This window comes from Capsicum annuum, chromosome 1, assembly GCF_002878395.1.
Source record: "Capsicum annuum cultivar UCD-10X-F1 chromosome 1, UCD10Xv1.1, whole genome shotgun sequence".
Taxonomy (NCBI): Eukaryota; Viridiplantae; Streptophyta; class Magnoliopsida; order Solanales; family Solanaceae; genus Capsicum; species Capsicum annuum.
Genome location: NC_061111.1, coordinates 139,071,343 through 139,098,300, shown reverse-complemented (window position 1 = coordinate 139,098,300; position 26,958 = coordinate 139,071,343). Strand labels below are relative to the sequence as shown.

The 26,958-nt window shown below is 34.2% G+C and overlaps 1 protein-coding gene across 1 annotated transcript; it reads left to right on the top strand.

Moving 5' to 3' along the window:
- The first annotated feature begins 10,131 nt into the window (after positions 1 to 10,131).
- LOC107879803 (lipoamide acyltransferase component of branched-chain alpha-keto acid dehydrogenase complex, mitochondrial) lies at positions 10,132 to 24,574 on the top strand. Its single transcript, NM_001325125.1, has 8 exons — positions 10,132 to 10,326; positions 11,286 to 11,432; positions 20,090 to 20,215; positions 20,634 to 21,004; positions 21,680 to 21,927; positions 22,607 to 22,695; positions 24,099 to 24,326; positions 24,461 to 24,574. Exons 1-8 carry the CDS (start codon positions 10,132 to 10,134, stop codon positions 24,572 to 24,574), a joined length of 1,518 nt encoding a protein of 505 aa, NP_001312054.1.
- Positions 24,575 to 26,958: the final 2,384 nt, after the last annotated feature.

Sequence of the window (26,958 nt, the reverse complement as noted above, 5' to 3'; positions counted from 1 at the left end):
TAAATTCCAATAGATAACCTACCTGTTGCAACATATGTATAAATCTATTCGATTATTCCAATAGATGTTTCGTCTGTTGCAACAAATAAAGTCCATCTATTGCAACATATGTCTAAATCTGTTTTCTTTTTCAATAGATGTGTCATTTGTTGTATTATCTTAATGTTTTTATCTAAAGTCCATCTGTTGCAACAGTGAAAAGACCTGTTTGATAAATTCCAACAGATCACCTACCTGTTGCAATATATGTTTAAATCTGTTTGAATTTTTCAATAGATGTGTCATCTGTTGCAACTGATACATTATCTGTTGTAATATTTGAATCTTGTATTCCTTTTCAATTAATAAGTTCAAATCTAAGGAATAAATAAAATTCGTAGACAAAATAAAATAAATCGAAGCCTTCATAAATTAGTTGAAATAAGTCAACGAATAAATAAAATGTAAAAAAATTATTATGGGTACAGATCTCAAAAAATACATCAACAACAATTTAAGTATACTGCCAAGGATTGCTTTGACAGGCTTAAGCTATAAAGATCTACTCAGTATGGACAAGTTGTTCTTCATCCGGTGCTATGAAATTCAGCTTTGCTCGTCGTGGATCTTCATTGTCGCTTGCGTATGGTTTTTGCGCTTTATGTTCTCCGTATTTCCATAAAAAGAGTAGCATATTGTTAATACTATTCAGCAGTAGCTTCTTCTACATCCACCTAGAAAGCCAGAATTGGTCAATGCTAATCACAGAGATACAACAAAATGGAAAAGGATAACTCATCTCTTCTAGCAAATCAAACAGGTCTTCCTCCCATTTTAAATTATCCCAAACATATTATATTTCTGTTGCAATAATGAATCAACTGTTGGGATAAATTTCTACATAAAGAAGACCTTGTGTGATAATTTCTAATGGATGAACCATCTGTTATAATATATGAATCATCTGTTATAGCAGATAGGCTGTCTGTTGGTACAAATAAAAGTTGTACGAAGAGCTGTTTGATTTGATAAAATAGACTAGACTATGTTGCACCAAATAAAGTATCTGGTGCAACAGGTTAGTCAACTGTTGCAACAGATGTATATATCTGTTTGATAATTTTCAGCAAATGTGTTATCTATTGAAATAGATATGTGTCTGTTTGTTTTGTCAGTTGGAAGACATATAATATATTTACCTTCTTTAGCTCGTGCTGCTCTCCTTTGGACATTGTACGTTGCTCAGTGCAACACGCAGACAGAGAAGTTGTAATTTTGCTTTTTTGGATGCTTGATAATGCCTTGGAAATCACTCTCCTTCTCCTTTTAGCCCTAATCTCTAATGGAATAGATGGAAATAAAATCCTCTTTGATATAATAAGACCTCTCTTAGATGTCAATTCCTTTGTAGAAGCAGTTAATGCCTTAATAGCATTAATCACTATATCATGTTTCGCCCTGCAGTCTTGACATTTGCATGCAGAACATTCGCTGGGAGAGGAAAAATCTGTATAACCAGTATGATCATACTCATAATGGTTTACTTTAAATACTGTAAGAGAAGCATCATTAGCACCAACAGCAGAACCACTACCATCACCAACAGCTCCATCAACAACAACAAGCCCACCCTCCAAAATTATTTTTCTTGTAATGGTTGTTGCTCCAAACAATTCTATTTTTATTTTGTCGATGACCTTAGAGTTCGATAAAATTTGCACAGACCATAAAGTAAGAAAAAATGGCATCTTCAACTCTCGATTGGTCGGAACTAGTGACGGATGCACATTTTAACATAAATCATTACATATATTAGAATGATGATTAGGTCATTCAAAAAATACATTAATTAAAAGAAAAATTAATTATAATTATACTTATTGCATCCTTCGGAGGGTTGAAGAGATCAAGAAATTTTGCATTTTTATCAGTTTTGGCCGACAACCATCTCAAGATTCTTGGACAGGAAACTCCTTCCTAGTAGTTCACTTGTTGTCTCAAATAAGGAATGACTTCAAACGCCCAAGCCTATAAAATAACACCAATAAATTAAAATCATTATTGAGCGAAAAAAATAAATGATATCATAATAGAAGAAAGAAACATTTACCATGAAATCCCATGGGAAGCCATATAAGTTGACTGTCTTTGGCGCTAACAGAGTCAACAAATATTTGACAGTCATTTTGAAGCTTTTATACCCCCATGGATAGCTGTTAAACACCTTAAGATCCTTAGAGAGCTTTATTAAACCGAGGATTATACTGTTGTTAACGTCTCTCGCCCAAAGAATATTATGTACAAACCAAACCAAGCACAATGACTGTTTGTGCTTCTTTAAAAGTCCTTTACCTTTTAACACTTCTATCAAATTTTTATTTTTGAAGCTTGGACCAAAAAGGAACACCAGATCATCACGATCACACGACTTGCCTTTACCTTTTTAGGTGTGTAGGGTGTTTTTTTTTGGGTTAAAATTGGTATAACTTGAGAAGGAGGATAACATTTTAGTACAGTAACTATGACAAACTCCTTCCAACCAAAACAAACAGGCATGCCACAGTAATTTATCCACACCTCATCCATCTTATCTTTGTTTTCATACATAAACCTACGCTTGAGAAGTTCATATACCATTTTCATTTGGAAACGAGCATTGTTGTCCTCCGACAAATCAAGATATTTCCCAAAGCAGTTGTCCCTAAAATAAGCATCCAATTTTTATTCTCAAAGTATTTTTCTGAAGGCATCGAAAGATTTTCTCATGGCTGACTTAACCATGAAATCACCTGTTAAATCTGCGGCATCATCGCACTGCATTCTCATAAGATAACGATAATGCTGAAGGTTTTGACCAGCTCTTCGGTGGAAGGGCTATTAGCATCTGCATAATCTCTTTTGAAATATTCCTCCTCACCGTGTTTATCATATTCTGCTCCTGATTGAGATAACGCTAGTAAAGCAAGCTCATAGAGTGGTGGATGTAGCCTAGCTGCTTCACTTGTTCCTTTACTTGGACTTGATTCGGTTTCTATTCTTTTGGGAACCATATTATCTAAAATTAACAGAAACATAAAATAATATATTATTTTTGATTAATGCATCGTTAAAAACAGATAACAATAAATCAAATAAGCAAAACAGTAAAATAACAGTTGCAATAGATCACCGATCTGTTGCAGCATATAATCAAACTATTGTAGCGGATGAGTAATCTGTTACAACAATACAAAACATACCACTCATCTTTTAAGATAGATGAATGGTCTATTCAACTGATCACACAATTATTGTGACATCATCTGTTGCAACATATGAGTGATCTGTTGGAACAGTTAAATAATTCGTAGCAACGGTTGAGTAATCTGTTGCAACAATACGAAATATATAACTCATCTGTTGAGAAAAATGAATGGTCTATGCAACAGGTCAGACATCTGTTACAACACATGAGTGATTTGTTGAAACATTTATCAATGGTCAATATTGTTTAGATTTCTTCTAACATAGGGTCTTCTATCGCGGCAGATGAATGATCAATTGGAAAAATCAAGTCTTGGACTTTTCCTATAGGAAGAGTTGGTAGGATTTTATCCAACAGGAGGTTCATCTATTGCATCAGATCATTAATCTGATGGTTCTTCCATTGCACCAGATGGTTAATTAGTTGCATCAAATTTTTTATCTGAAGCTTAATCTGTTGCAACATATGGTAAAGTTGTTGAATCAGATTATTAATCTGTTGCATCAGAATTGTAATTTTATGGTTCCTCTGGTGCATCATATGGTTGATCTATTGCATCATATGGTAAATCTATTACATCAGATGGTTAATATGTTGCACCAGATGGGTAATCTATCGGAGGAAACAATAGCACGATTTTGTTAAATAAAAAACAGCAATTTTACCATTTTTACCAAGAACAAGAACAAAACAAATCAAACCAAATTATCCTTTTATTTTTATAAACACAAACAATAAAAATCAAACTTCAAAAAATGCAACAAACAACAAAATATCATAATTCACTTCGAAAAGAGAAGAAACGAAATACCAGAAATTAGGATTTTATTCCGACCGCATTTTAAATTAGTGCAATAAATATTGAAATTGTTAACCAATACTATAAAAAATGTTGGCTCAAGTTCCTCGTTTTCTTCAAAACTAAAAAGCCCATAAATTTTTACCTGTGAAAGAAGAAAAGGACTAATGAAGAATTCGAAGCTATTGTGGTCGGAGAGCAAGGCTGTCACGTCGATTGAAGTCGAAAAGGAACTCGAAGACCAACTATTTGTAGTCGGATATTGAAGTCGTCGAGGATTGAAATGAGAAATTTGGAGAATAGTTGGTTGGGAGAGAGTTCAGAGAAGCTGTCGAGAGACGAATGAGAGACAGGTTGATTGAATTAAAGAGGGAAACTCGAAGCCCAACTATTTTTCATCGGGGGTTGAAGGGAGAAATTTTTATAGAACTATTGGTTGGGAAAGAGTTGAGATAAGCTATCGAGAGAGAGGAGAGAGTGGTTGATTTGGATTGAAGAGGGTGTGGGTTAGGTTGATTTGTATTTTTGAAAAGATTAGAAAGTTTTAAAAATATTAATCAAGTCCACACTTAACTTGATCAAGTTTCCTAATAATGTTTGACCCTATCTGTTGGTCAATGTCACCAATCCTTCATTCAAGACTTAAAAGACACCTATTCTTCAATTTTCTCAAATAACCTAGATAAAAATTCAGTATCCTATAGTTTGAAAAGTAAGAGAAAAAGATAAACTGCTTATGAAATGTAACAAAAAAAATAAATTCAATGTATTCTAGAGAAAATAATTAAAATGCAGTAATTGTTTTTACAAATATTGAGGGTTGGGATGAGGGATAAGGATTTTGAATTAACTTTGAGAATAAAATGAAGAAATTAAATTAAAAAATTCAACAAAGAAATTAGATAACAGACAAATTACTATCCATACATTTTATATTGAAGAAAAATAGAAAAATATGATTAAATAAAATAAATATATAATTTTATATTAACAAGAAAACCACTTGATAATTATATTAAGCAATTTGATAAGATAATAAAAGTCAATATTAACAATCGAATTATATGATTCCTTATATTTTGCATATGATTTAATTATGGGACTGTGTGGAGGCAGATGTTGAGAGGGTTGAGGACGGGTGGGGCTGACGCGGCGGTAGCAAAGGGAAAATACATAGTTCAACTAAATTAACTGAACTATGTAATTTTATAAATTATTTATTATAAAATATATTTAATATTTCTTAATTAATTTAAAATATATTAATGTTATACAATAAATGTTAATTTGATATTTCAAATTAATAAAATAACATTTCTAATGATTTATATTTAAAAATATTCCGCACATCGCGCTACCCATACTAGTATATATAAAAGCAAAACTAAAAGAAGATAAGATGCCACATGGCAGCATGATAGAAAGCCACATGACAGTTTTTAGGACAAGGTTATAAACATTGTAATAAAAAATTTGAATTAAAATATAAGATATTTGTATTTAAAAATATTGATTTTATTTATAAAATTATCATTAGCTTGAAATTAGGAACATAAGCTTATCCCTTTCAAATATAATTTAAAATATATTCAAATATTCAATAAAAATAAAATATTAACCGAAATAATAATAATAATAATAATAATAATAATAATAATAATTAGTAGAAGTTTACTAAGGAAAAAAATAGTAGATCAAGTAGCAATACATGGGATATAATAATAATAATAATAATAATAATAATAATAATAATAATAGAGAAGTATTATATAAGATTTAAAACAAATTAATTTACTTTTTAATAAAAATCATTAAAGAGAAAAAAAAAAAGGGAAAACATATGAAAATGTTAAAATAAGTTAATACTAATATTTTACAATCAATATCATTAATTTTAAATATTTTATTTATTTTATTTATTTTTATTATAGAAAACTCCTAATTGATATTATTAATTTGAAATATATTTTCTTTTGCAAAGCCAAAATATGTAAACTATAAGATAATCATGACATTTTAGAATCTTATGCTTCTAACAAATTGTTATCAACATTCAAATTTGAATTTGAACGTAATTTTAGTATGCATGAATATCCAACTTTTTATATATACATACCTTCAGTGACACATATGTCAGTATAAGCTTTCTTCTTCTCTATTTATTGTTAATTATTTTTAAATTCAAATTTTATTATCTTGAGAGAATATTTTGTGATCGTTTCATTCACAAAAGTACTAATTAATCTTTCTTTACATTCTTTATACTATGTTGTTGCATACACCGAAGGTCAGTTTGTTGTTTATTTTTGAAAATTACTTTTAGTTTTGATGTCTCTGCATATATAAAAATTTATAGCAATGATTAGTTCCTCTTATTCTTCTTTGATATCGTTATATAAATATATTCTAAATTTTTTATATTTTTTTATAAAAATAATTTCATTTATTTGCTCACAGTTTTTTTTTTTGGTGATTGTCTAGGTTATTTGCTTGAATCTCAGTTTTTTCATTTGTCATATACTAATTTTGATAATAAAATTTTTGACCTTTGGCTTGATCGATTTAGAGTCCGTTTGGATAAGCTGAAAAAAAGCGGTTGAATTTAAGTGCTTTTGAAAGTGCTGAACTTATTTTAAAAATAAGCAGTTAAGTGTTTGGATAAAAGTGCTGAAACTTAAAAAAAGTTATTGATGTGTTTGGTAAATAATGCTTTTAAGCACTTTTTTTTGTTAAAATGACTGAAATACCCTTATATCTGTTATAATATATAAAGTTGATTATTATTAATTTTTATAGCTAAAATGATTCAAATTAATATATATATATATATATATATATATATATATATATTAAAAATATATTTTCATGAATGACTATTAATTTGTGCACTAAAAATATTTTTTTTAAGAGTTTAAAGTGTTGAATGTTTGTGTTTGAAAAATATAATTATATATTAATAAGGTGTTTTTTTTAATCAAAGCGAGGCTAATCAACCTATTTATTTCACATTTTATATTTCGTGGTATTATGATTTGCTGGTATTCCACATTTTATGTTTCATGATATATTATATGGAAAGTTGCAGTAATCTCAACAAACAATCAATTCTACACGATCTACTGCTGCTTCCTACCATTTTGAGCTGATCTTCTTCATCATTTCTCATTAATGCATCATAATTTGGGATGGTACTATAGTAAATTAGGCATGTTATTAATTATTTTTCTTAATATGTCATCTCAATTTGGGACGGAGGAATATTACATCGACAACGGGTAATAAGTCATCTCAATTCGATATAAACATATGTGTTAGGGGAGCAAACAAATCAGGAGCAGAAATTAAGGATAACCCATGTAAAGAAACGCATGATGGAAAACAATTAACATGAATTTCATCAGATTTGTAAACATCAATAACAAAAGTTATGCTCATAAATCTTTAAATAACCACATTGACAAATTAAATCGATAAATAGTAGAATCAAGAAAAGAGAAACTTACAGAAGAATTCAGTCGAGTTTGAGGTTTTCTCCGACACCTGCATCTACTGCCCAAAACTTCAATCTGGTTAAACCAACTGGGTGTTGGAAGAGTGAATTAGGGCTGGGTAAAATTGGAATAAGGTATAATTGCTAGGGACACAAAGGTAATTTACTTGGTCAACTAAAATAAATTATAAGTTCTAAAAAAAAAAGCTGGTAAGTGGGTGCTTCTACATTTTGGCTTAAAATAGGCCAAAATCAACTTATTTTAAGCAACTACAAATTTTACCAAACATCAAATTAGCTTTTTTTTTTTTTTTTTTTTGTGTGTGTGTTCGCGCATATGCATGCTTTTATATTATATTATATTATGTGAATTAGTTTAGACGATTATGATGTAAGATGAACATTATTGCCATAGCATAATAATAGTAATAGCATCCTTTTATAATCTGAATTAAATTAGAAGCTATTCAAATTCAATAGAAATAATAAGATCCTATAATCTCAAAAAGTTTCACTTCTTTATTTTATTTAACGAATAATGTTTAAAATAATAAGATCCTATAATCTCAAAAAGTTTCACTTCTTTATTTTATTTAACGAATAATGTTTAAAATATTCTCTTTCGCTCTTGAAAACTTTAATCTTAAAATATATCTATATTTAAATTTGAGTTAATTAGCAAAATTTTTATATTTTAATGATTTTAAGAAATCAATTGTAAGCTTAACATTGAAAATTTATATTTAATACTAAACAATTTTAAGGTGGTTACAAAATTCTATTCTTTTGTGGGAGTTTTAAATTTCAAATATACCTTTTGTAGGAGTTTTAAACTTCAAATATACCTTTTGTAGGAGTTCTATTAAAGGCAAGACTAACTAACTATTTTATACACAAATTTGCACCAAAAAAATAGACTTTTTATTTGTAACAACAAAATACAAGTTTTTATATCTTTTTTTTTTTTTTTTACTTTATTTGAAAATTAGTTGTGTAGTTATGAATGTTTCTAAATATTTACTTTCTTTTTATCTTTTATATAATTGTTCACCTTTAAATAAACTTAAAATTTTCAAAAAATATTTATTAGGTCTTTATCAATTACGCGATTTCTTGTTGCCAAAATGAATATTGTTTGAGTCATTTAATTCAAAAATACAGTTAAGAATACTCTTAATATTTTAATAAAAAAATCTTTGTGAATTATGTTTAATTTATATTTTTTTGTATGCAATTTACAAAAGTGAATAAAAAAATTTATAGATAATATTGCTCATCAAATTTCTATAAATAAATAACTATCAAGGTATGTTGTCATGCTTATTTAGCTTTTTAATTATTTATATTATTTATTATTAAAATTAATTATTTTTTTAATCTCAGTTACATACCTAAATATAAATTATAGAATAAACAATGAAAAGTCACCTAAAGATAAATTATAGGATAAGCAAATTTAAGTAAGAAAATTTGCTTCCACATCATTTAATAAACTGTATAATATTTTAATTGAAAACTATGATCAAATAATTTTAAGTGTTTGAAGAGTCAAAAGAAGAGTAATCAAATATCATATTTATAATTATATTTTTAAAAGAATTTTAAATTATCTTTCATACTTTATCTTAAATTTATCGATTTAGTTTGAGTAGAAATTTTACGGAGTAGAAATAGAGTGCGGGGCTAAAGCGGGACGGTGAAGGTAAATTTTGGTGTTTGGTTGGGTGGGGCGGAGGTAGCAGTAGAAACAAAGTTTTATACATTTTTTTTATAATGAGCAATATTATAAATTGTATGTACATGGATTTTTAATTGAGAGTGGTAAATTTTTAAATTTGGAATAAAAAATTTTGAATTAGAAAAATTAATTATTTTTAGTCCCGTTAGCCGTTGATTTTGAATCGATAGACCAAAAAATTAAAAATTAAAATGAAAGAAAATGTAATCACGTATCTTAATTAGTTAAAAATATAAATGTAAAAGTTCAGCTTCAAAATAATACTAATTATTTAATATTTTATATTAATTATTTTTAAAAATCAGCAACGGAACATTGTTATATAAGAAAAGTAATTTCATCCTTTTCATATAACAATATTTAAAATAATTGCGATTATGATTAGTAATTTCACTATTAACAATTATTTTTAGCATTTTATACTCAATTTAAAATATATTAATATGATATAATTAAAATTTTTAAATAATTTATTAGTTTAAAAGAATAAGTTAGTGTTTTTTTAATAATATTGTTACAAAAAATATTTCGTGCATCGTGCGAATACTTATACTAGTTGAAATAATAACAAAACATTATCAGATAAACTGAAATACATTATGAATTGTGTAAATCCCAAAGATTAGTATGGTAGGAGTTGCTTATAAAAGTTGGTCAGTGCAGTAACAACCTCTCGTTTCTGAAGCAAAAATCATGTTGAGAAGTTTCTGAAAAATATTTAAAAGCAAAATTTGAGTTGGTTTTTGGGTCAACGTAAAAGAAATCATAGGACAGCACACAATAGTTGTCCACGTTCATATTTTATCAAGGCTCGTGTTTTCTTGATTTTCCGACCCAATAAATAATTGAATCCCAAAAACAGTCTCACCAATTCAATTACCATGATTTGCCGGAAAATTTATCAGAGTAAACTCCGGAATTCCGTGGTCCGGCAGAGCATTTGCCGGTGGTTTCAGTCTTCTGTTGCTCCGTTGACGCCTGCTGCTACTGTATGTAGTGGTAGTAGTGGCAAGAGAATTCAATCTCAACTTCACTTTTTTAGAAACAGTACGACAGCGTTTTGCTCATATAATAAGGTAACTGAGTGTATTTATTTGCCTTTAACAACTATTTGTATGTCAGAGTACTTTGCTTTAATATTAGAATCTGAATGATGTGATGTGTGCTACTTTAGTTGATCTTGTCAAACTGAATATTCAAATGGTATTCTTCCAGGCCTTTTGTTTTGCTTTTTTTTTTTTTTTTTTTTTTCTTTTCGTTTTTCCTTTCTCCCCACATTATTGGATATGGGAATATCATGATGATAAAGCAGATTGTGATGTGGATGTAATGTAGGATTTTTGGACTTTTCATCTGTTCAACTAATTCCCAGAAAAAACTACTCCTCTGTCCCATTTTGTGTAGGACAGTTCGGATTTGTGAGTCAATAAGTTTAATTTGGACCGTGAATCGGGCATGGAATTTTCAATTTAAACAAAATCTATTTCTTTGGAACTATGTAAAAAGTACTATGAGCAACAATGCTTGACAATTCCACATATTTAAAAGATATATGAAAAAAATGTGGTCAAAGATAGACTTGTTTGAATTTCTAAATCTAAAAGGTGCCACATTGGACGGGGTTATTTGGAATCAGTGTCAGAATAGCTATGTTGCTCGGACACTCCCAAAATATTGTTGCACTCATGCCGGATCCTTTAAAAGTAGTGTGATTTTGGAGGATCTGACACTTGATGACATTTTTAAGAGTGTGTCTTTTCATCCGCTGGTGTTAATATTAAGGATCACTAGTAGTTTAGTAATAGCATTAACCAAAGTTAATCAGATCATGGAATTTGTTCATTCTCTTAAAAGAATGCTCACTTGTTTTCTTTCTTTTACATGATCTGTCTGTTTTACATCAGTTCTTCTTAAATTATCAGAATTTCTCAATGCAGTTTTTTTGCAATATGTTTCGAGAAGTTATTTTCTCTGTAGCACAAATCTGGTTATTCTGTTGTTTTTACAAATTGTTTGTTCCAATTTCTGTTTGCAGCCAAATGTTTCATTTACTCTAAGAGGGTGTAGTTTTACAACTCAAGCTGCAATAGATCTCCCTGCTGGCGGGGTAATTGATATACCTCTGGCACAAACAGGTGAAGGTATTGCTGAATGTGAACTTCTCAAATGGTTTGTTCAGGAGGTTAGTGGATGCTTATTGTAAATATATAGGGTATTTCACCCTTTACTTTTTCTCCTTTACTAAATGTTTTTTCAGCTCTGTTAGGCGCCCAATTGGTTGACTTTGTTTTATAGTTTTAACTTGATGTGAGGTGAGTTAGCTTTTTCCCCTTGAATGGAGGAATTTAAAGCCAATTATACTTTGAAGTACTATTTACATGCATGTCTGTGCCCATACTCATACAGAAAACTTATCAATTTGATAATTTGCACCTCATGATTTTGGCCATTAGTTGGTGCTTGTAATCTTCTCTTGTTAGAAGCTATCAATTAAATACATCTATTGTTTTTTGTGAGATTTAATGAAGAAAAATACTATTGAATTGTGTGTTTACATAATTACATCGAGACCCTATTTATAGACACTATAGTTCAATCCTTTTCCAAGTAGGATTTCTTTATGTACTATTCATATTTCTACTCATATTCTAACACTCCCCCTCAAGCTGGTGCATACAAATCATATGTACCTAGCTTGTTACAAATGTAATTAATACGAGGACCGGTGAGGGACTTGGTGAAGATATCTGCAAGTTGATCACTTGACTTCACAAATTTTGTAACAATATCTCTTGAGAGTATCTTTTCTCTGACAAAGTGACAAACAATCTCTATGTGTTTAGTCCTTTCATGAAACACTGGATTTGATGCGATATGAAGGGCTGCTTGATTATCACACACAAGTTCTATCTTACCGGTTTCTCCAAATTTTAATTCTCTTAGCAACTGTTTGATCCAAACTAGCTCACAAGTTGCTACAACCATTGCTCGATATTCTGCTTCTGCACTAGATCGAGCAACCACACTCTGTTTCTTACTCTTTCAAGACACCAAATTACCTCCTACTAAAACACAATATCCGGAGGTAGAACGTCTATCAGAGGGTGATCTTGCCCAATCAACATCTGTGTATCCAATGATATGCTCGTGACCTCGATTCTCAAAGAGTAGTCCTTTAACTGGAGCTGACTTTATATATCGCAGAATACGAACAATTGTATCCCAATAACTATCACAGGGGAAGTCATAAATTGACTTACAACACTCACAAGAAAGGATATGTCAGGTCTAGTCACGGTGAAATAATTCAACTTTCCAACCAACCGCCTATACCTTTCAGGATCACTAAGTGGCTCCCCCATCCTGGTAGAAGTTTAGCATTTGGATCCATAGGAGTGTCAATGGGTCTACATCCCATCATTCCTGTCTCCCCAAGAATGTCTAAGGCATACTTGCGTTGAGAAATAACAATACCTGATCTGGACAGAGTAACCTTAATACGTAGAAAATATTTCATTCTGCCGAGGTCTTTGGTCTGAAAATGCTGAAAGAGATGTTGCTTCAATTTAGTGATACCATCTTCATCATTGCCGGTGATAACAATATCATCAACATAAACCACCAGATAAATACACAAATTTGGTTGAGAATGTTGATAAAACATTGAGTGATCAGCTCCACTACGAATCATGCTAAAATGCTGAATTGCTGTGTTGAATTTTCCAAACCAAGCTCGAGGAGACTATTTCAGACCATAGAGTGACTTGCGCAATCGACATACAAGGCTACTAGACTCCCCCCGAGCAACAAAACCAGGTGGTTGCTCCATATAGACTTCTTTCTCAAGATCACCATGCAGAAAAGCATTCTTAATAGCCAACTGATAAAGAGGCCAATGACGAACGACAACAATGGATAGAAAGAGATGGACAGATGCTATTTTAGCCACCGAAGTGAAAGTGTCACTATAATCAAGCCCAAATATTTGCGTGTATCCTTTGGCAAAAAGGTGGAGCCTTAAGCCGATCAACCTGACTGTCTGACCAACTTTGACTGCATAAACTCAACGGCAACCAACAGTAGATTTACCTGCAAGAAGGGAAACAAGCTCCTAAGTACCACTCGCATGTAAAGCAGACATCTCATCTATCATAGCCTGCTTCTATCTTGAATGAGAAAGTGCTTCACCTATAGTCTTAGGGATGGAAATAGAGGACAAAGATGATACAAAAGCATAATGGGGTGATGATAAACGATGATAACTCAAGAAAGTATAGTGTGGGTTAGCATTACGAGTGGAACACATACCTTTTTGAAGTGTAACTGATTGACTAGGAGAAGGTAAGTCCGCAGTAGGAGCAGCATCCGATGCATGACATGAATCATCTGGGACTAATGGTGGACGCGGACGACGATGATAAGTAGAAGTGGGGGCATTACAGCAGGAGATGTAGAAGTAACCGTTGATTCCTTAAAGATTGGTTCAGGTAAGTCTGGAGATACGGGTTAGACTAAGGATGGTGCGGGTAAGACTGGAGATACGGGTAAAATCTTAGAAATATTCGGATGATCAGAAGATATATAGTAAGGTCGAGATTCCAAAAAAGTGACATCGACGAAGATAAAGTAGCGACGAAGATTCGGTGAATAACAACGATACCCTTTTTGAACTCGAGAGTAACCAAGGAAGACACACTTGAGAGCACGAGGGGCTAATTTATCTTTTTCAGGGGCTAGGTTATGAACAAAGCATGTGCTCCCAAAGGCATGAGGGGGACAGAGTAGAGATGTAACTGTCGTAACAATATAGAATGGGCAACTTTATTCTGAATGGAAGATGATGGCATTCTATTATTTAGATAACAAGATGTGAGAACTGCATCGCCCCAAAATTGCAGCGGAACATGAGATTCAGTGAGAAGAGTGCGAGCAGTCTCAAGAAGATGCCTATTTTTCCTTTCTCCTATACCATTTTGTTGAGGGGAATATGGACAAGTGTTTGGTGAACAATTCCTTAATGAGTCATAAACTCCTGAAACTGAGAGGATAAGTATTCTAAGGCATTATCACTACGAAAAGTACGAATAGAAACACCAAATTGAGTTTGTATCTCAGCACAAAAAATTTTGAATATGAAAAATATCTCAGAACGATCTTTCATTAAGAAAACCCAAGTAAATCTTGAAAAATCATCAATGAAACTAACAAAATAATGAAAACCTAAGGGTGAACTGACTCTACTAAGACCGCAATCGACATACAAGGCTACTAGACTTCTCCCGAGCAACAAAACCAGGTAGTTGCTCCATATAGATTTCTTCCTCAAGATCATCATGCAGAAAAGCATTCTTAATATCCAACTGATAAGGAGGCCAATGACAAACGACAACAATGGATAGAAAAAGACAAACAGATGCTATTTTAGCCACCGAAGTGAAAGTGTCACTATAATCAAGCCCAAATATTTGCGTGTATCCTTTGGCAACAAGGGGAGCCTTAAGCCAATCAACCTGACCGTCTGGACCAACTTTGACTGCATAAACCCAATGACAACCAACAGTAGATTTACCTGCAGGAAGGGATACAAGCTCCTAAGTACCACTCGCATGTAAAGCAGACATCTTATCTATCATAGCCTGCTTCCATCCTGAATAAGAAAGTGCTTCACCTATAGTCTTAGGGATGGAAATAGAGGACAAAAATGATACAAAAGCATAATGGGGTGATGATAAACGATGATAACTCAAGAAAGTATAGTGTGGGTTAGCATTACGAGTGGAACACATACCTTTTTGAAGTGCAACTAATTGGCTAGGAGAAGGCAAGTCCGTAGTAGGAGCAGCATCCGACGCATGATATGAATCATCTAGACCTAATGGTGGACGCGGACGACGATGGTAAGTCAGAAGTGGGGGCACTACAGCAGGAGACGTAGAAGTAACCGTTGATTCCTTAAAGGTTGGTTTGGGTAAGTGTGGAGATACGGGTTAGACTAAGAATGATGCGGGTAAGACTGGAGATATAGGTAAAATCTCAGAGATATCAGGATGATCAGAAGATATATAGTAAGGTCGAGATTCAAAAAAAATGACATCGACAGACATAAAGTAGCGACGAAGATTCGGTGAATAACAACGATACCTTTTTTGAACTCGAGAGTAACCAAGAAAGACACACTTGAGAGCACGAGGGGCTAATTTATTCTTTTCAGGGGCTAGGTTATGAACAAAGCATGTGCTCCCAAAGGCACGAGGGGGGACAGAGTAGAGATGTAACTGTGTACACAATATAGAATGGGCAACTTTATTCTGAATGAAAGATGATGACATTCTATTAATTAGATAACAAGATGTGAGAACTGCATCGCCCCAAAATTGCAGCTGAACATGAGATTTAATGAGAAGAGTGCGAGCAGTCTCAAGAAGATGCCTATTTTTCCTTTCTGCTATACCATTTTGTTGAGGGGTATACGGACAAGATGTCTGGTGAACAATTCCTTGATGAGTCATAAACTCCTGAAACTGAGAGGATAACTATTCTAAGGCATTATTACTACGAAAAGTACGAATAGAAACACCAAATTGAGTTTGTATCTCAGCACAAAAACTTTTGAATATGGAAAATATCTCAGAACGACCTTTCATTAAGAAAATCCAAGTACATCTTTAAAAATCATCAATGAAACTAACAAAATAACGAAAACCTAAGGGTGAACTGACTCTACTAGGACCGCAATCGACATACAAGGCTACTAGACTCCTCCCGAGCAACAAAACTAGGTGGTTGCTCCATATAGACTACTTCCTCAAGAGCACCATGCAGAAAAACATTCTTAATATCCAACTGATAAAGAGGCCAATGACGAACGACAACAATGGATAGAAAAAAACGGACAGATGCTATTTTAGCCACCGAAGTGAAAGTGTCACTATAATCAAGCCCAAATATTTGCGTGTATCCTTTGGCAACAAGGGGAGCTTAAGCTGATCAGCCTGACCGTCTGGACCAACTTTGACTGCATAAACCCCACGGCAACCAACAGTAGATTTACTTGCTGGAAGGGAAACAAGCTCCCAAGTACCACTCGCATGTAAAGCAGACATATCATCTATTATAGCCTGCTTCTATCTTGAATGAGAAAGTGCTTCACCTATAGTCTTATGGATGGAAATAGAGGACAAAGATGATACAAAAGCATAATGGGGTGATGATAAACGATGATAACTCAAGAAAGTATAGTGTGGGTTAGCATTATGAGTGGAACACATACCTTTTTGAAGTGCAACTGATTGGCTAGGAGAAGGCAAGTCCGCAGTAAGAGCAGCATCCGACGCATGACATGAATCATCTGGGACTAATAGTGGACGCAGATGACGATGATAAGTCAGAAGTGGGGGCACTGCAGCAGGAGACGTAGAAGTAACCGTTGATTCCTTAAAGGTTGGTTCGGGTAAGTCTAGAGATACGGGTTAGACTAAGGATGGTGCGGGTAAGACTGGAGATACAGGTAAAATCTCAGAGATATCAGGATGATCAGAAGATATATAGTAAGGTCGAGATTAAAAAAAAGTGACATCGATGAACATAAACTAGCGACGAAGATTCGGTGAATAACAACGATACCCTTTTTGAACTCGAGAGTAACCAGGAAGACACACTTGAGAGCACGAGGGGCTAGGTTATGAACAAAGCATGTGCTCCCAAAGGCACGAAGGGGGACAGAGTAGAGATGTAACTGTGGAAACAATATAGAATGGGCAACTTTATTCAGAATGGAAGATGATGGCATTTTATTAATTAGATAACAAAATGTGAGAACAGCATCGCCCCAAAATTGCAGCGGAACATGAGATTCAATGAGAAGAGTACGAGCAGTCTCAAGAAGATGCCTATTTTTTCTTTCTGCTATACTATTTTGTTGAGGGGTATACGGACAAGATGTCTGGTGAACAATTCCTTAATGAGTCATAAACTCCTGAAACTGAGAGGATAAGTATTCTAAGGCATTATCACTACGAAAAGTACGAATAGAAACACCAAATTGAGTTTGTATCTCAGCACAAAAACTTTTGAATATGGAAAATATCTCAGAACGATCTTTCATTAGGAAAACCCAAGTAAATCTTGAAAAATCATCAATGAAACTAACAAAATAACGAAAACCTAAGGGTGAACTGACTCTACTAGGACCCCAAACATCAGTATGTACTAATGAGAAAATAGACTCTGTACAACTCTAAGACTACGTGGGAAAGCAGCACGGGTGTGTTTCCCGAGTTGACATGACTCACAATCTAATGTGGATAAACTAGACAAACTAGACACCATATTTTGTAGCCTGGATAGACTCGGATGTCCTAATCGTTTGTGAATTAGGTTTGGGGGTCTGTAAAGGAGCATGCTGTGAAGGAATTTGAAGAGGTAAGATGGTAAAGGCCTTGTGATTAATGTCCTGTGCCAATCGTCTGTCCCGTACTGCGGTCCTGCATTAGAAAAACGTCATCAAAAAAAGTTATGCTACAATTAAGGGCATGTGTCAAACAACTACCAGATGCAAGATTAAAAAGACAACCAAGGACATAAAGAACAGAGTCTAGTGTGACAAAAGATAGGGGTTTGGCTTGTCTAATTCCTTTTGGTTTTGTTCGGATTCCATTGGCTAAAGTAATAGCAGGAAGAGATTGTGAATAAACAATATCAGACAAAAGTGATTTGTTACCAGAAATATGATCAGAAGCACTTGAGTCCACAACCCATGATCCAAGAGTACTAGATTGTGAAACACAAGCAAAAGTATTACTAGCAAGAGAAGCATTAGGCTGGGCAACTGAGGCTACTTGTGGAGATGTCTGCTTACTTGCTCGATACTGAAGGAACTCATCATATTCTGTTTGGGCAATATGAGCATTATTGGATGTTTGATTAGGCTGTGAAGATGTCTGCTTACTTGCTCGATTCCGAAGGAACTCATTATATTCCTTTACAACAATAGGATCATAACTGGGTGGTGGACCATGCAAACTATGACATATATCCTGAGTGTGTCTAACTTTATGACAATAACTACATTTCGATCGAGATTTTCCAGAATGACCTCCTTCCTCACTGCTTTTCCATAGGCTGATATGTTCGTTTTTCTATGGTTTGAGATGCAAGAATAGAAGAGTCAACAGTGGGTGCTGAAACTACTTTGTGACTGAGAGGCACGGCAAGACGAAGCAGCTGAGAGAATAACTCATCAATTGTAGGAACCGTAGGACTAGCTAAAATCTGATCACGTACAATAACATGGTCAGTAGAAAGTCCAACAAGTGTAAGAACTAAAAACAACATCTGTCTGTGCTCTTGTTGTTTTTCCACATCCGCAGTGACGGGCATCAATGTGTCAAATTCTTCCATGACTGCTTGTACTTGCCCCAAGTAAGTAGACATCACATCCTTGTTTCTTCAAGTTGGTCATTCGAGATATCACATCATAAAAACGAGATATGTCATTAGTATATAAAGCAAGAGCCTTTTTCCAAACTAAATAACACTTCTGGAATGGACGAAACAGGGGCATCAACTTGGACTCAATAGATTGCCATAAGAGACTACATAATTGAGCGTCAACTTTCTCCCATTGCTCTTTAGCTTTTGTATCTTCCACGCTAGATTTTGCCTTTTCATCTACCAAACTAGCCTTGTTCTTTAAGTGATCTTGGACACCTTGACCTTTGCACCACAACTCAACCGAGGAAGCCCAGGCTAAATAATTTGAACTTCCCATTAAATGTTCGGAAGTGATCATTGGACTTGAACTTCCAATTCCTATATTTTTGGAGCCAAAAATATCATGCCCAAAAGACATCTTGGTAATTTGACTTGAAAACCCCAAGAAACAGTTGTGGAATCTGAAAATAGTTACCAAAAAAAAAAAAAATGAAGTCGCCGGAATTTAGGTTCCGGCGATCGAAATTTCAAAATACTTGACGGAATCTGAAAATAAGTGGTCGGCGTCGGAATAGATCGGCAATCCCAACGGAAAAAGAACAACTAAAAAATTCGACCGGAGATGGTGTCACGCACCGGCGCGTAAATGGATCTCGCCGGAATTTCAGGATTCCGGCTGGCGCGTGGATGGGAATATTCCGGCGGTTTTGGTTGGGTTTTTGTCGCCTAATCTTTCTGATCCTCTTGGTGGTGTTGTATTTTTCACACAACCCACAAAATAAAATATGACACAAATCAGTCACCGAAATTGACGCACAGTGACTGAGTTATTTTTTTTCTTATGATGTTTCTCACCAATGCTCTGATACCATGTGAGATTTAATGAAGAAAAATATTATTGAATTGTGTGTTTACATAATTACATCGAGACCCTATTTATAGACACTATAGTACAATCCTTTTCCAAGTAGGATTTCTTTATGTACTATTCCTATTTCTACTCATATTCTAACAGTTTTTATTTGTTATTTGATCGTATGGGTATGCTGGATTCTTGGCTAAAATTCTCTGTCCAGGTTCTGCCTCTTTTTTCCGTCTACAGTTTGGTGGGATGAGTTAGGTGTGATGGATTCTTGTTTAAAAATTTCTGTTAGCCCTCTGTTCGTTTTATTAATCAGGACTATAACATCATAGTATTCCAGCAGTAAAATCCATATGCTTTGTATACAAGAAAAAGACTTGGAACTACCTACTTCTTTCCCCTTCCGTGTATTTGGGTTTATTTTCTCCTCTTCCATCTCCTCTTGTTATTTTGCTGACTTTCGCCCGATTAGTTCATAAGTTACTTGTAATACCATGTAATCTATGAATAGAATTCACTCCGATACTTTTTTTTTTTTGGGGCAGGGGGACCTGGTTGAAGAATTCCAACCTCTTTGTGAAGTTCAAAGTGACAAGGCAACGATTGAAATAACAAGTCGTTACAAGGGAAAAATTTCTCAAATTCTTCATGTTCCTGGTGACATCGTAAAGGTACAACACCAGGATTTGTTTATTTAACTGCGCCTTAATGATGACATACAATATGACATCTTGAAGTGGGAATTCACGATCAAATTCCGTTTATTTTACTGTCGAAGAGGGGAAAGAATAACTTTTATCTATTTAAAGATACCCTCAAATTTATGAGCGGAGGACATGGAGAATGGCTGACTTTTCAAATTATCAGGCCATCTAGAAAACTAGCTTTTTGGTTGTGCACTTTGGAACTATGCTTGTAAGAAAAAATTGAGAACTATACCTTAGCGTTCAATTTGTCTCCTCGAATTATTTTGAATTGAGAACTTCCACATCATCACCTGGTATATCATGCTTCAACAGCCTTATGTATAGCTGTAGAAGTTCCAAAGATGTTTAAGAACTAGATCATCTCCTGTACCAAATTTTGTAGGTTGGAGAAACACTTTTGAAGATTGGCATTGATGAAATTCCAGATCCCATTGAAACTTCTGATGCGTCAGAAAAAATGACATCCCTGGAATCTGATTGCAGTGGCTCAAGTGACATCAGCTCTGTGCCTGGAAAACCCAAGATCGGTGGAGTGTCATCCACACCTGCTATTCGCAACCTTGCAAAGCAGTATGGTTTGGACATAAATGATGTACCTGCAACTGGGAAAGATGGAAGGATACTTAAAGAGGACGTTATAAATTACGCAATGCAAAAAGGACTAATTGAAGCACCGGCATGTGCACTACAAAAACTTTCAGAGGTTTCACCTCTCATTGGAGGGGGATATGAAGATAAGACACTTCAGCTAAGGTTAGTTACTGCCATAAGGAGAACTCGGACTTGCTTACGTTGCTGTTTCTATACGTTACTGGAGATTTCTGACTACAGATGGGGCGTGACTTCCATTAGTGGGAGAATTCTCTGAACAAAAATTTTATTGATAGGAAGCGTGTGATTCGAACAAGTTTCTTCAAGCGTGTGTTGCAAAATTGAGAAGTATATTGCCACAATAAAGAACTGAAATTATAGCCTAAAAAAGAATGTGTTACTGCTTGTTTGTCACTCAGTCTCTAGATTCAACGAACTTTAATGGGGCAGTAGGAGTTCCAAATGAGTTGGCTATAGATTTCTATCAGTTTCCGAGTAATCCATATTATAGAACATTTTCCTAGTGTCTGTCGAAAGCATCTCACAACTCTTCCTATTTTTTAAGATGCTTAAATATATTTCTTACATTGCAAGTAGTTCTCCATCAGTTTGAAATGCATGAACAATTTATGCTGGCAAAATTAGATGCATATACTCGTGGATATCTATAGTATTCTTATCCTTGAGTACTTTGATTTGTTGCACTTGAGCCGAGGGTCTTTAGGAAACAGCCTCTCTACCTCAATGAGGCAGGGATAAGGTCTGTGTACCCTCCCCGTACCCTACACTGGGTATATTGTTGTTAAAAACTCATGGATTTCTGTCTTGAGCCTACAGGGGATACCAGCGTGCAATGGTTAAGTCAATGACATTAGCTGCCAAAATTCCACATTTCTATTATGTCGAAGAGATGAATTGTGATGCACTTGTGGAGCTCAAAACATCATTCCAGAATGAGAATTCTGATCCGGAGATCAAGCATACTTTCCTTCCTGTCCTCATAAAATCACTTTCGATGGCTTTAACTACACATCCCATGCTAAATAGTCGCTTCAATGAGGAATCCTACGAGGTCATCCTAAAAGGTATATCAAATGCAAAATTCTAATTATCCAATTTTAAATGTTCCCCTGCTCATCAATATAGTAAATATAGCTCGCATAGTCGCTTCAATGAGGAATCCTACGAGATCATCCTAAAAGGTATATCAAATGCAAAATTCTAATTATTAAATTTTAAATGTTCCCCTGCTCATCAACATAGTAAATATAGCTTGCTTTACATGATTGGTGACCATATTGACAATTATAGATTTTGTGTTATCTGCGTATAATATTTCCATTTCTTCATATGATTAGTGACCACATTGACAATTATAGATTTTGTATTATATGCTGATACAGCATTTATGCTTGCGACGTTTGACTATGGTCCTTTGTCTTGAGCCGGGGGTTTATCGGAAACAGCCTCTCTACTTGATTAGTGACCACATTGACAATTATAGATTTTGTATTAGATGCTGATACAGCATTTATGCTTGCGACGTTTGACTATGGTCCTTTGTCTTGAGCCGGGGGTTTATCGGAAACAGCCTCTCTACTTCTTTGGAGGTAGTGGTATGGACTGCGTACATTCTACCCTCCCCAGACCCCACTAAGTGGGGATATACTGGGTTTGTTGTCGTTGTTGCTGATACAGCATTTCTTTTCTTGATTTACACATTCTTCATCCCTATTAATGGTACTGTTTCTTCCCCAAATCTAGGGTCTCACAACATCGGAATAGCAATGGCTACTCCAAATGGTTTGGTTGTACCAAACATAAAAAATGTTCAGTCTCTCTCAATCTTGGAGGTTAGTTGGCAGCTGTTACCCCAGTGAATTCAAATATTGACATAGTTTATTTTGTACTTAAATATGGTATTTCTATCTATTGCTTTCCTCTCATATAGTTACATCTCTACGTTGCTTGATATAGTCTATTAAGCATATATTTTATTTATCAAATCCTAGTTTGACGTGACTATTAAAACATTATTAAGATGAGAACCTAACACATGTACACTTGACTGATGTATAGGCTGAGACTACTGAGGAAGAAGTGTAGAAGTTCCTTGGTACTCTGTAGATTCTCGTGTGCGAGTATTAATTTAATATTCATGTGATGCGGGTACAACCTTCTCCTTTATGAGAGTCGGAGAGTGTATGTTATTATTGAAAATCAAGAAATATAAAGAAGAGTGTGTAGTTTGAGCTGAACAATATAGAGAAATTGTTGAGAGATATTATGGAGAAACCAATAGAGGAGGATTTAAAGTCAGTGGAGCTTGGCTAATTTATTTCTTTTTTTTATGATGGTGGTGCCCGGGCCTGCTCACACGCACCTAGACTAATTCACTGGTACCGCTACCTACCACCAACACAGATACGAGTAACTTTACCCGCCAAAGCTTAGCCAGCTTGCCCTCAACTCGATTATTCCACCGGCTTAGTTTATTTATACTTTTTTGTATTATCCTTGAGTCAATTTGGTGTTACATATTAAAAATTGCAACTCCTCTCATTAGACTGTATAAGCAAGTTGTTAAATGTACATTACCTTTGAGGAGGAAGGAATAGTTCCAGATATGAACAGTCTGATGTTAAGTAAAGAGAGAATGAAGTAATGATAGGGAGAGAGACCCAGATGTGGGCACTTGGTCCTGCATAGATTTTGCTCAGCTCAAAATATAACAATTTTGAGTTGATAAAGATTCATTTTGTAATGAAAATGATTAGAAAAGTGCTTCTCTTTTCGGTGACGTTGGAAATTGGAATACAGTAGCTAGAAGATGAATTTGATGCGGTATCTCGCTCGTTCTCTTCCACACTATCAACCTATACATACATTCTGCATCTGATTCTTTCCATACTGTGAAAGTATGGCTAAGAATTTTTTTGACTGATGTGGCCCAGCACTTGGTCTTTTCCCTTTTCTCCTCCCTTTTTCTTTCCTTGCTGACACTATTTCTCCTAGGATTTTGCTCGTTTCATTCAATTCAAATAACCTGTATCCACTTTTACGTGTCTGATTTGTCTTACCATAGTGTGAAAGGAGGCTGGGAAAACTTAGACTATATATTCTCAGAATGGAACCTTCCCCCTCCAAGATCTATTCCTCTCATCTTTTATGTGTATATATCTTATATACTACCAAATGCATGTGTGTGCTTCCTTTTGAGTTGAGTTGTTAACGGGATATATGCTTTCTGCTACAGATAACAAAGGAACTGTCACGACTACAGAAATTTGCTAAGATAAACAAGCTTAGTCCTGATGATATATCAGGGGGAACTATTACTCTAAGCAATATTGGAGGAATTGGTGGAAAGTTTGGTTGTCCGCTCATAAATTCACCTGAAGTTGCCATCATAGGAATGGGCCGGATCCAGAAAATTCCACACTTTGCTGAAGATGGGAATATATATCCTGCATCAGTCATGACGGTATGTAGAGATTTAAAGACCTTCACGAGGCATCCTTCATCCATTTCTATAATCAGCAACATGTCGAGCAATGCATCAAAACCAGGGTGAGTTATGTTTCAGTATCTCATATGGGATGGTTTTTTTCTTTTCAGATTAATGTAGGTGCAGATCATAGAGTTCTTGATGGAGCAACAGTTGCAAGGTTCTGCAATGACTGGAAAAAGTTTGTGGAAAAGCCAGACCTCCTGTTGTTGCATACAAGATAAATATCTGGAAGTTGATTCGAAATAATGTATGGGTACTCCAAGGTAAAGGCTCATTTTGGCCTTCCTTCTCATTATATTGTTGGTATAAACTATACAGATCATTTGAAGCTTATAGGTGTCCTGAAAGAGAGAATCGCTAATCTAATAGATCAAGGCAGTGTTAGTATGCAGTGTTACATAGTCTATTGTTGTGCTTGTGAAAGAATCTGTTGTCGTAATCTGACAACAGTTTGAAAAAAAAGAAGAGAAATATTGTTACAGGGACTATTCATATTGATAATAGACTATGTAACCATCCTATTCCCTATATAGCTGTTGCAACTCTCCTTTTTTTACTTTTTGTTTCCATTTGTGGTACCCAACTTCCTTTTCTATAAAAATGTTACAGACCTGCAAGCATTGTTCAAGTTCAAGGAAATCTTCTTACTAGTACATTCGATGCGTCAGAGGCACATGTTATTGTTGAAAAGAATGCTCCTGAAAGAAAATGTTGGGCGTTGAAAACATTTGTTTTGTTTTCTAGAGCAACAATGTAATTGTTTCTGCAGTTCGAAAAGCAGATGGTTTTTCCAGTTAAAATATAATCTTGTGTCACCACCATGAAGTTATTCCAAAATCAAATTCTAACACATTTGTTTTTCTTGAAAATTAATTTTTCATGGATGGGACTGGGGTAAAAGCTATTGTAAGTTTTGAATTTTGACTTTTGACGTGTTTTGACCATTTTATTTCTCTTCATAGTTGTATGGGGTTTGGGGAGTGGGTGACGTGATTTCGAGGTGAGGTGATTGGTTGTGTTTTATGTGATTTTTCGTTTTGGACGGTTTTGAAGTTAGTAGGATTGACTTTGGTCGACATTTGAAGATTTGGAGGTTGTATGAAGATTACTCATATTGCTAGATTCGAAGTGTCATTTTTTAGGTTGGTAGCACTTTTGATTTAGGTTTTGCGGCGTTTGGATTAATTTGGAGTAGTTTGTTGGAAAATTGAAAATTTATGACTTAAAGTTGACTTCAGTGAATGTCCGCGTCCGCTGATAATGATCTCTGTTCGTGAATTTGATGATTTCATTAAGTTCGGAATATCAATTTCAATCTAGTAGCATGGTTGATTTGCCATGAGGTCCTAAACAAATTTCGAGGGTCTATATGGAAAATTTCTTGTTTCCTTCTTGTTGGTGCAGGGCTCAGTTGGCCTTTGCGTTCATGACTTTTTAATTGTGATCACAAAGGATAATAAGTCCTTAACTACGATCGCGTAGAAGCAAATAGGGTGTGACGGGTTGAGTCTGGGTACCTCTTTGCGTACGCAATCGGACTATTGCGAATGTGACCAGAATATTTGAAATTTGCGGAAGTGGGTGACACGGTTCCTGAGGTGGTTGATTGTGTTTTATGTGTGTTTTTCATTTTGGACGGTTTTAAAGTTAGTAGGACTAACTTTGGTCAACATTTGAAGAATTTGAGTTCGTATGAAGATTCCTCGTACTGCTAGCTCTGAAATTTCAGGTCAGTAGCACCTTTGAGTTGGTTTCAAGGCATTCAAATTAATTTGAAGTAGTTTGTTGGGAAATTGAAAGCTTATGATCTAGAATTGACTTCAGTCAAGTCCGCTGATAACTAATGAATATAAATTATTCTGATAATTAATGAATATAAATTATTCTTGCATTTTAATATATAAAAATAATAATTTTTAATAAAAAATATAAATAAATATATTCAATTCTCCTATATTTTTTAACAATTCTTGCTGGGAGAAGAATACATGAGAAACAAGAAAAAGAAAGAAGGAAGATTCATTCACTACAAATTAATTAAAGACCTCACAAGAATAAGAAAAATAAAATTATGTTATAAAACAATAAAGAACAAGAAGAAGAGTAGGGAGAATAAAGAGACTGATTCTTATTTCTTCTCTTGAGGGATGAGAGATCATCTTAATTGATTATACAATGACCAAAACTCCTCTATTTGTAGGAAAAAATACTCCTAGTTTCTCACTAATAGACAGATACTTCAAATCCTGATAGATATCAACTAGATTTTGATAGACATTCACTATAATGTAAATATATTTATAACACCCCCTTGAATGTCTAGATAAATAATGTGCCTTGTTAAAATCTTACTAAAAAACTAGTGGGAAAAAAATCCAGTGAAGGAAAAAGAGTACACATCTCTAACAATACGTATATAGGCTGTCTCATTAAAAACCTTACAAGGAAAACCCAGTGGGACAAAACCTCATAAGGAAAAAAGAGGACAACGCGTATTAACTCCCCCTAATGAGAACATCCTTGAGCCTTTGCATCCCGATCTTGTGCATCATCTCCTTGAAAGTTGCAGCAGGAGGAGACTTGGCGAATAAGTTAGACATATTGT

Bases quoted from the DNA above. Each gene is read 5' to 3' on its own strand.
- LOC107879803 (NM_001325125.1), top strand. From the start codon at position 10,132: ATGATTTGCCGGAAAATTTATCAGAGTAAACTCCGGAATTCCGTGGTC. The intron at 11,433-20,089 runs GTTAGTGGATGC...TTTTTGGGGCAG, and splicing joins TCAAATGGTTTGTTCAGGAG to GGGGACCTGGTTGAAGAATT. The intron at 21,005-21,679 runs GTTAGTTACTGC...TTGAGCCTACAG, and splicing joins GATAAGACACTTCAGCTAAG to GGGATACCAGCGTGCAATGG.